This window comes from Leptonychotes weddellii, unplaced genomic scaffold (assembly GCF_054177405.1).
Source record: "Leptonychotes weddellii isolate Sample4059 unplaced genomic scaffold, ASM5417740v2 HiC_scaffold_3060, whole genome shotgun sequence".
Lineage (NCBI taxonomy): Eukaryota > Metazoa > Chordata > Mammalia > Carnivora > Phocidae > Leptonychotes > Leptonychotes weddellii.
Window position 1 is genome coordinate 2,230 of NW_027902460.1, and position 10,674 is coordinate 12,903.

The following is a 10,674-nucleotide window of genomic DNA, read 5'->3' on the forward strand; positions in this document are numbered from 1 at the left end:
CCAGCCAAATCCCCCGGAGAGGCCGGGCCGGCGCCGGGTCTGGAGGAGGAAGCGGCCCGAGACAGTGCGATTTCACGCGGTCTCTAGGGCTCGGGTTCCTCGGCAGGGTAGATGAATTATGGGGTTTCGAAGGGCTTCCGGGGAAACTGAGGTGGCCTGAGCGTGAGGCCAACACCTTCCTCCTCAAAAACACACAGAAAAAAACATTCATATTCAGAGAGAAAATCCCCCAAGTGACCCAACCGGCTAGGGAAGTTGAGTGATTTGGTTAATGGGCGAGGCCAACTTTCAGGGGGCCGGGCTTTGAAGCGCTCTCCCCACCCCCAGTACCTTTTCCCTTTGGAGGCATTTGGGGGCGTTTGGAATCTTGGCCTCCCCTTAGTCCAGCTCCCGAAGAAAACTTAGGGTGAGGCCGACGCTCGATGTGCGTGGCCCCAACGGACACGCACTGGGGCGTGGGGCGCGCTCGGGGCGGCCAGTGCGCGGCTCCAGCCGTCTCCACGCCAGCCTCGTGCCGGAGGGGGCGCGGCCGTGACTCACCCCCTCCCCCTGCGCTCCCTCCTTCGCCCTCTCACAGACGTACACCCCTCCCCTGCTATCCCGCCCCGGACTCTGGCTCCGGCTCCGATTGCAGTCTGCAACCTCCTCTGCCGCCGCTACCAAGTCGCTGGCGGCTCAGGTGGCTCCGCTTCGATGTCCTAGTCCAGCGCCCCCCGTCCCCCCGCCCCGGGCCGGATTCGGCGGGGCTGCCTTCACCCTCCGCTGGAGTCATGAGGGCGAACGCGGCTCTGCAGGTGCTGGGCTTCCTTCTCAACCTGGCCCGGGGCTCCGAGGTGGGCAACTCCCAGGCAGGTAAGCGGCGCGGGATCACCGGCCGTCTCGGAACCTGGGATCCCGAACCGAGTGCGCGGAATCCTGGAGGGCAGGAGCTGGGGCGGGGCGAGGTTGGGGTGCCGACCCGGGTCCGCTGGGACCACCTAGGCAGGAACCGTCAGGTCGGGTTCTCGGCGCGGTCCGGGCGGGGTCGGGATTCCTGACCACCCTCCCCGCCCCCCCCAACCCTCGGCAGCGCGTCGCCGGCCTTCTAATTTGTCTCTCTCTCGGGGGGGCTGACGCCGAGACAGATCACGCTTCCGAGGGGCCCTACATGTAGGGAGGGGGCTGGGACCTCCGTTCTGTAAACGTGAGGAGATGATCGGAGGTGGAGGTCTTGGCGGGGTGGGGGGGGGCCTCAGTTCATTCCCCAAGCCCATCCCTCGGGTTTCAGTACCTCCAGTTTCGTTGTTTTGCCGACAGGGCGGAGCTATGGAAGGGTTGGAGGGGGTTGTTGTTCTCTACGTTTGGAAAAACAAGAGTGGCACCTCCTCTTCCGTGAGTCGGCCTGCCCTGGGAAGGGCTGAGACTAACCAAAGGGCCAAGTACAGGTGACATCAGGGTGAGAGGGCACGCAGAGGCTGACCTCCCTCTTTTCCTGAGAATAATAAAGCTGGCTGGTCCCGACTTGACCAACCTCTCTGTCAAGACCCAGATCAATTCAACTAATTTTTATTGAGCATCTACTATGTACAAGGCTCTGGGCCAGGAGCTGGAGGGTCAAGGACTTCCAGCCTGTGTTTCTCAGTTTGTCTTTTCCCTCCCCAACCTGAGACCAACAGGGCATCTCCCACCTTCTGAGCTTCCTGTCCTGGGAGTCCTTCCTAAATCCCCAGCTTCTCCCACACCTACAGTCTGTTTATTGTCGGACTCTGTCCCCTGGAGTCTAGACAAGAGTCACATTGCTCATGGGTTCCTCCACCTCCCATCCATCCGAGCCCACCCCCTTGGGGTGTCTCTGGGACCATGGACACCTGAGAGTGCTGGTGTTGCTCGCATTGGAGGAATCCTGTTGATCTCTTCCCCTCCCCCAGATCTCAGCTTGGGGTTTGGCACAGCCAGGGCCTCTTCCCCGGAGTGGGAGTGGGAGAAACACCTGTGCTTCCCCCACAGTTGCTGGGCCTAAATTTAGACCTGGGATCTTGAATGTGAAACTCCCAGCTGGTGGAGGGCGGGGGTCTGGGGACTGGAGTGGGAGGGACCAAATAGAATGCATCAGGGTCCCATCCAGACTCTCAGAATCTTCCCCCAGGAACCCAGGAGTCCCAGATCCTGGCCACCTTCCCTGAAGGAGACAGGAGGCAGGCATGGTTGGGTTTCTTTACCCTTTATCTGGATCCTGCAGCCTCTGGGCATCCGGCCCTGTCTCAGTCCTTCTATAGTCCCTTTGTCCTGGCTGTGATGGGGGTGGGGGATATTGGAGAGGAGGCCTCTGGTTGAGGAGGGGCTGGAGATTCCTGGTCTGACCCACCCCAGTGCTCTCTACCAAAGGAGCGCCCAGGCCCCTCCCTAGGCCCCTGGTGCCTGGGTACAGCAGGGATTTTTATTATTCCTTCCCCCCTGCCCTCCTCCCCAAGCTGCTTGTTCTCCTTAGAGGTGGTTTTCACGTTCTTTTCCTGAGCAGGCCCTTTGCTCCCTGTTTGTGTAATATGGACTTTACCCTCAGGGTGGCAGAGAACGGGGCCTCTAACACTGTAGCCTTCCGGACACAGACACAGAGTCTACACAAACACTATAAAGGCAGGTGGGATGGATGGGGCCACCTGAAATACTTCCTTATAAGGAAACCCAAGGACAGAACCAGTATGGATTTCTGGGCCAGTGGGGGAGCTGGGCACATGCTTGTCTATGTGTGTGTGTGTGTGTGTGTGAGTGTAGGTCGCACATGAATGTACACAAACACATCACATACCCCATTTCTCTGTGCAGTAATCTTGGCTCCTTCCTTATCTGGGGAGAAGGATTGGCGCCTTGACTTGGAAGAGGGGGTGTCCTGCCAGGAAGGGGTTTAGGGTGGGGCTGTTCCCTAAATGACTAACCTTCCTAGTTTCTTTCCTTTCAGCCCAAGGACCCTAGAGTTCCCAGGCTCCTCTGCGAGCTCCCAGCCCGTTTACCCCTCTGCTGGGTCTAGCCTACCCCCTTCCTTCGCATTGTGGGGAGCCATAGGGAATGGGAGCCCTCAAAGGTCAAGTGGTCAGCCTAGGGGTGTATCTAGGAGGAGGGGTTGGGGCCTCACTAATCTCCCTTCCTCCATTCCCACTCCCGCCTCCTACTAAACTGCCAGCGCCTCAGGGAAGGGTGGTTGGAACAGGTGGTATCTACCCCCCACCCTCCCCATAGTCTTTCAGTGAGCAGAGGAAAGAGACAGAGGTAGGGCCTCAGGGACCAAGATTTCGCACAGCCCCTGTATCCTCCATACTTACAAGGTCAAGTGAACCCCCAAGACTGGCATACCTCATGAGGATTGCCATGTTGGAAAGCTTTTTAATGAATCTTTTGACAATGAAATCGGGTGGAAGGCTTAGAATGGGGGCAATCCTCTGCTGTTTCCCTCCAGGCTACGGTGTATTGACTGGAAAATGTGAGGCCGAGGACCTGGGGTGTGTTGGGATAGGGGAAGGGAAAAGGGAAGCCAGAGTTTAGGAAGGGGGGTGCGGGGTAGGCAACCAGCTCCTTATCTTTCAGCTTCAAAGACAAAGCTCACATTGACCCCCTCTCCCCACCAGAGCTCCCCCTCTAGTGAGGTCACTTGCCTGAGCCTAAGGCTTGTGGGTGGAGGGGGGCGGGTGCTACTGAGGACAGGGTGTCTCGGGACAGGGTGGAGCAGCCCCCTCCTCCTAGATAGAATTGCCTCATTGTGGGCTGAACTGTGGCCCTGGGCACTGCCCCCACCCTCTGCCCCCATCCCACCCTCAGTAGACACAATAGGGGCTGTGTGCTAGCCCCAAAGAGATATTTATTCCAGGACCTAGAGAGAGGCAGGATGGGGTAGAGAAGTAAGTACCCTGGTCAGAGAGGGGGAAGGGAAGAGGAGGGTAACCAAGTTGTGGTCCTTTTCTAACCTCTCTAGGGAGGGAAAGAAAACCCTACATCCTCTTTGATTAACTCCTTAGTACCCAAAGTCGTACCTGAAAGAGGCACAGAGGAAGGCCCTGGTGGAAGAGGGAAACCTTTTCACCTGCCTGTTCAGAGAGATGGTGAGGGGATTCTGCGAGAGGCGGGATTAAGGCTCTCAGTCCAACATAAGCCTTCATTTCTCTCTCTAGGGGTGACGATTGGAGGCGGCTGCTTCCTAATCCTGTTGAATGTTACTGTAGGAGGGCAACCCAGGGGACGGTTTTGGGGGACCAGGCTGAAAACTTGTGTCCAGCTCTCTGTCATTCTTACCTCCCCTTTGAGCAGTGTGTCCTGGGACTCTGAATGGGCTGAGTGTGACGGGCGATGCCGAGAACCAATACCAGACATTGTACAAGCTCTACGAGAGGTGCGAGGTGGTGATGGGGAACCTTGAGATTGTGCTCACAGGACACAATGCTGACCTCTCCTTCCTGCAGGTTAGAGTGCCTGACTCCCTACCTCAACCTCTTCCCCCTTAATCCTCCCCACAGAAGCCTCCTTCCCTTCCTCAGGGCTACCCTCTGCTGGAGTTCAGCATTCCTAAAACTCTGCAGTTCCGAAGATCCCAGCCTGTGTGTTTATGGGGCAGTGACTGGAATCTGGAACCTCTGGTCTGGTCGCTGTCACCAGGGATGCACAGGGGCTGGCGATGAGAAGCGGGTGGGGGTGGGATAGTGTTCTGCACCAGGGGCCAAGGGAGAGAGGAACCTAGGAAGATGAGGAAGGGACCAAGCAAGGACCCTCCTGGCATGAGGAGCTTTGAGAAGGAAAGGGTAGGAGATTAGAATTCCTCAGTCACTTCTGCCACCTGTCTTCCTTGGCAGAAGGGACACAGCAGTGTGACACCAGCTACTCTCTACTCCACAGTAGGAATTAGAAAGAATTAGAGGGGTGCCTGGGTGGCTCAGTTGGTTAAGCAACTGCCTTTGGCTCAGGTCATGATCCTGGAGTCCTGGGATCGAGTCCCACTTCGGGCTCCCTGCTCAGCGGGGAGTCTGCTTCTCCCTCTGACCCTCCCCGTCTCGTGCTGTCTCTCTTATCCTCTCTCTCTCTCTCTCGAATAAATAAATAAAATCTTAAAAAAAAAAAAAAAGAAAGAATTAGAGGGGTTAGGGATTCCTTAATGAGGAGATTGAGGCTTTTTTCCCTATTTTCCCTCCCACTGACACAATCTGTTCCATCACAGTGGATCCGAGAAGTGACCGGCTATGTCCTCGTGGCCATGAATGAGTTCTCTACGCTGCCACTGCCCAACCTCCGGGTGGTGCGGGGGACGCAGGTGTACGATGGGAAGTTTGCCATCTTTGTCATGTTGAACTATAACACCAACTCCAGCCATGCTCTGCGCCAGCTCCGCTTTACTCAGCTCACTGGTCAGTTCCTGACGATTCCTTCTAGTCTTGCCCCTCAACCAACCTGCAGGCAGGGGCCTCCTCGATGATAACCCAGGACTGCTCGCTAAGTGCCCCCTTCATGGGGCCCATCACCTTGACTACTGTGGTCTAAAGGCCCACTACTCCCCAGGGGGAGGGTCCTCATGTCCCACGGGGCTGGAGTTGGAGCTAGATCTGTTACCCACTCCTCTGCCTTTAAAGTACAGTGTACTTTGATGTCCCTCCATCCCTGGGAATGGGAATCCTATCTCCTCCCCCGCACAATTCCCCACAAGCTGGGGGGAATATGGGGTTAAATAACACATGGTTACCTTTTACTTCTCCCTGTCCCAGTCAGTTGGAAAACACACAGGTAGGGTGGAGGAAGGAGGTGATTGAGTCAGGGATCTTCTCTCTTTCTTTCCTTTCCCCTCCCCCACTGGCTAAACCGGATCTGGACAGGTGTCTGAGGAGGCCGGAGTTTCTTTTGGCCTGGCTCCTCCTCTATCTTACAAGGCAAGCCTTCTCTGCAGTTTGGATTTAATTAGACATCCTTGTCTGCCCCATTTCCCCTTCTCCTGAGTCTTGGGTGGCCTTTTGGGTTGGTGCAGGGGGAGGGGGAGGGAAGAGGAGGTCTGCTGTAGCCCTTAACCCTGTCACTTCTCTTCCCTACCTCAGAGATTCTGTCAGGGGGCGTTTATATTGAGAAGAATGATAAGCTTTGTCACATGGACACAATCGACTGGAGGGACATCGTGAGGGACCGAGATGCCGAGATAGTGGTGAAGGACAATGGCAGGAGCTGTGAGTGACCATGATCAAGACTGCTCCCCTACCCCCACCAAACAGAGTGACCCCTTTCACCATCATCATTATATCCCTAATCTGGACCCACCTCTCCACCGAAAAGCAACACTTCAGGCCCTAGACCTGCCAAGGAGAGAGCAGGTCAGCCTCCTAGAATCCAGACTCCCAAAGCATTATGTGAAGAAAAGGAGCAAAAGATGTCTGTGTACTAAGTGGGGAAGCCAGATCTTTGGACTCCATATCCACATCTCTTTTCATTACAACATTCTCCCTTCTTCTTGGAACCTGCCTCCCCCTGATCACAGTCTGCTGCTCCCTGTCCACTCACACACACACATATTCCTACTGGCTTCAGTTTGCCAAGGAGGAACCAAGTTCCTGGGTTGGGACTGGGGCCGAGCTTGGCAACTGCCCCAGACTCTCCCGTTCAGCTGCCCTGTGGGTGCTGCGGAGGTGTGGCTCCACCCCTTGTTGACAGGTTCACTTGAGCCCAGCCCTGCTCCGCAAGGGCAAGGAGGGACACTGCCCTGGCTCTTCGCTTCGAGGGACTGGGGTGCTTGTGTGCTGACGTCATACCCTGTTGACTCAAGCAAGCCTTTCTTAGCCCTGACAGCTCTTTGTGTTGCTTTCCTTCCCAACCAGGTCCCCCGTGTCATGAGGCCTGCAAGGGGCGATGCTGGGGTCCTAGCCCAGAAGACTGCCAGACATGTGAGTTTACTCCCCTCCAAAAACGTCAAGCTCATACACTTTCGTATCCCTTCTCCCCCGCCACCAACCTATGTCAACACTGTGGGTAGGGACAAGCCTAGAGGGCAAGAGGGTGAGCACGGGCCCCAGTACATTCTCAAAGTACTTTTTTTTTTTTAAGATTTTATTTATTTATTTGAGAGAGAGAGAATGAGAGAGAGCACATGAGAGGGGGGAGGGTCAGAGGGAGAAGCAGACTCCCCGCCGAGCAGGGAGCCCGATGCGGGACTCGATCCCGGGACTCCAGGATCATGACCTGAGCCGAAGGCAGTCGCTTAACCGACTGAGCCACCCAGGCGCCCTGGCCGCAGTACAGTCTTAAGAGCCCTGACTGCCATGCTTTCTCTCTTTCTATAGTGACCAAGACCATCTGTGCCCCTCAATGTAACGGTCACTGCTTTGGGCCCAACCCCAACCAGTGCTGCCATGATGAGTGCGCAGGAGGCTGCTCAGGCCCTCAGGATACAGACTGCTTTGTATGTACCACCATTTGCCCAGATTCCGAAATGGGGATGTGGGCTTTGGGGAGGAAGTAGGGACACACACATAACGTGAGTTTTATGAATCTCCTATGTCCCTAGGCCTGTCGACTCTTCAATGACAGTGGGGCCTGTGTACGCCAGTGTCCACAGCCTCTTGTCTACAACAAGCTAACTTTCCAGCTGGAACCCAATCCCCACACCAAGTATCAGTATGGTGGAGTTTGTGTAGCCAGCTGTCCTCGTAAGTGCCTAAGAAGAGGAACAATGGTAGTGGAACCAGAATTTTAGACAAAATTTTAGGAGGTAAAAGAGATCAAGTTGGGTGGTAAATAGAGGACGTAGGTTGTGATCGTCTAACCACCTCCAGTGAATGATCCCTTTGTCCTGCTCGCCCATCTGCTTCCCCATGATTTTTAGCAGTTGCTCCTAGTTCTGCAACAAAGAGCAAAGGGCCTTTCTCATCCATAGGACAGTGCTTAAGGAACCTTGGGTGGTGGATTGGGACAATCCAGCACAGAGCAGGAGGGAGCAAGGTTCAGTTGGTCGTTGGCAGTGTTTCTCCCTCGTCTCTAATGGCGCCCTCCTCTCTCCTAGATAACTTTGTGGTGGATCAAACGTCTTGTGTCCGGGCCTGTCCTCCCGACAAGATGGAAGTAGATAAAAATGGACTTAAGATGTGTGAACCTTGTGGGGGCCTGTGCCCCAAAGGTGAGTAGGAGATGGTGAGGAGGTGGTGAAGAGACCAATGAGGCCCCACCCACTGAGCCTCTTTTGTGTTTACAGCCTGCGAGGGGACAGGCTCTGGGAGCCGCTTCCAGACTGTGGACTCTAGCAACATTGATGGATTTGTGAACTGCACCAAGATCCTGGGCAACCTGGACTTTCTTATCACTGGCCTCAATGGGTTAGAGATTTTGCTTCCTCTCTCTAATCCTCCACTCCATCCATCCCCACACAGTTCATTGCATTTGGCTCAACCCTTCATATGGGCAGCTGATTAGGAATATAAATCATATCATGAATATAAATCGAGCCCTGCATTCTGCTCTGTGCTGGAGATTCTCTCCCTCCCCCTCTGCTCCTCCCCTGCTTTCTCTCTCTCTCTCAACATACATACATACATACATAAATAATAAAAATCTTTTTAAAAAATTAAAGAAAAAATAAAAGGAATATAAATCATAAAATTTTAGAGGTCACACAGTACCTAACCATACCTAACTCTGTTTCCCACCCGGGACTTGAATCCCCTCAGAGACATCCCTAAGCAATCTGATACCATCTAGCTGAATGGCAGGGGACAAGGACATTGTGTCCTCCTACTTCTTTCTTTAAAGATTTTACTTATTCTATTTATTTATTTCAGAGAGAGAGAGAGCAAGAGGTGGGGGAGTGAGGGGGAGAGGGAGAGAGAGAATCCCAAGCAGGTTCCATGCCAAGCACACAGCCTCATGCGGAGCCCGATCTCATGACCCTGAGATCATGATCTGAGCCAAAATAAGAGTCCAATGCCTAATGGACTGAGCCACCCAGGCACCCCTTAAGATTTTATCTTTATGTAATCTCTGCACCCAACATGGGGCTTGAACTCACAACCCTGAGACCAAGAGTCACATGCTCCACCAATCAATTTTTTTAAGATTTTATTTATATATATATTTATTTATTTATTAGAGAGAGAGAGCACATGGGAGTTGGGGGAGAAGCAGATGGGGAAGGAGAAGGAGGTGAGCACAGAGCTGACCCGGGGCTCGATCCCATGACCTGAGATCATGACCCCAGCTGAAACCAAGAGTTGGACGCTTAACCGACTAAGCCACCCAGGTGTCCCCTGAATCAATTTTTTTTTTAAGATTTTTTTTTTAATTTTTATTTATTTGACAGAGAGAGACAGCGAGAAAAGGGACACAAGCAGGGGGAGTGGGAGAGGGAGAAGCAGGCTTCCCGCCGGCCAGGGAGCCTGACGTGGGGCTCGATCCCAGGACATCATGACCCGAGCCGAAGGCAGACGCCCAACGACTGAGCCACCCAGGCGCCCCTCCCTGAATCAGTTTTTTAATGAGAGTTGCCACATGATGATTTTCTAATTCCATTATTCCTTATTCCTTCTGCATTTATTTGTTGGCATTTTAGTGTTAGGAAGAGTCTTCCCTTCCACTGATTGATTGATTGATTGATACCTGTTTTGTTCAGTCCTTTAAAATCTTTTATAGTCATTATTTTGGTGGTCAGGTGTCTCTGATCTGGCCATTGGGGGCTTCTTCAAGCCAGATCCTGTGTTTTTTGGGCTTGTACCCTTCATTCTCTGAGCGCTTCCTTACTTTTTTGCATCGGCTGCTATAAACTTGTTCTATTTCTCCTGCCCTAGCCATTTCTCCAAGGAGCCCTGTTTCCTTTTAGTGGAGAATGGTATTTAGAAACTAATTTCTGAGGCTAGGCATGCTTCTTGCTACTGGGTTCTACTTCTACCTTGTTGACTGGTTTTTACTGTTCTCTCCAGAGACCCCTGGCACAAGATCCCTGCCCTGGACCCTGAGAAGCTCAGTGTCTTCCGGACAGTACGGGAGATCACAGGTGAGCGGGAGGAGAGGGTGCCTTTTCTAGGAGGAGGAGGTGAACCACCGGCACAGACTGTTGTATAACTACTTACAGAATCATGTCCCAGGCGAGAGGAGAGGGGACCTGTAGAACCTGAGGAAGCGAAGGGAGAGGACTCCCTGCTCACGTGCCTCTCTCCAACCCCTCAGGTTACCTGAACATCCAGTCCTGGCCTCCGCACATGCACAACTTCAGTGTCTTTTCCAACCTGACAACCATTGGGGGCAGAAGCCTGTACAAGTGAGTAGTGAAGAGGGTGGCGGTGGTCGGATGAACCCAGGCAGTGAACCCCGTTTCTCAGGCATCCTGGAGTGAAATACAGGTGTTGTCTCATAGAGCATGCCCAAGGGGTCTGACAGTTTGAAGGGGAAAAGGCAGAAGGAAGGGGAATCGCTCTTACTGGTCTGACTGGCCCAGAGCAAATGTGTGGAATGAAAATGAATCCGGGGCGCCTGCGTGGCTCAGTCGTTAAGCGTCTGCCTTCGGCTCAGGTCATGATCCCAGGGTCCTGGGATCGAGCCCCGCATCGGGCTCCCTGCTCCGCGGGAAGCCTGCTTCTCTCTCTCCCACTCCCCCTGCTTGTGTTCCCTCTCTCACTGTGTCTCTCTCTGACAAATAAATAAAATCTTTAAAAAAAAAAAAAAAAGAAAATGAATCCACTGCACGGTCATTTTTCC

At 53.7% G+C, this 10,674-nt stretch overlaps 1 protein-coding gene across 3 annotated transcripts; it reads left to right on the top strand.

Moving 5' to 3' along the window:
- Positions 1–574: 574 nt before the first annotated feature.
- LOC145719117 (receptor tyrosine-protein kinase erbB-3-like) lies at positions 575–10,611 on the top strand. 3 transcript variants are annotated; one of them, XM_081810625.1, is made up of 12 exons: positions 575–852; positions 4,276–4,427; positions 5,177–5,363; positions 6,042–6,167; positions 6,813–6,878; positions 7,275–7,393; positions 7,499–7,640; positions 7,994–8,107; positions 8,183–8,303; positions 9,900–9,973; positions 10,147–10,237; positions 10,320–10,611. In XM_081810625.1, exons 1-12 carry the CDS (start codon positions 771–773, stop codon positions 10,351–10,353), a joined length of 1,308 nt encoding a protein of 435 aa, XP_081666751.1. In that variant the 5' UTR covers positions 575–770; the 3' UTR covers positions 10,354–10,611. The 3 variants fall into 3 exon arrangements, with proteins under 3 accessions (XP_081666751.1, XP_081666752.1, XP_081666753.1); XM_081810626.1 differs by having other exon boundaries at positions 576–852; positions 10,334–10,611; XM_081810627.1 differs by lacking the exon at positions 575–852 and adding an exon at positions 1,238–3,869.
- Positions 10,612–10,674: the final 63 nt, after the last annotated feature.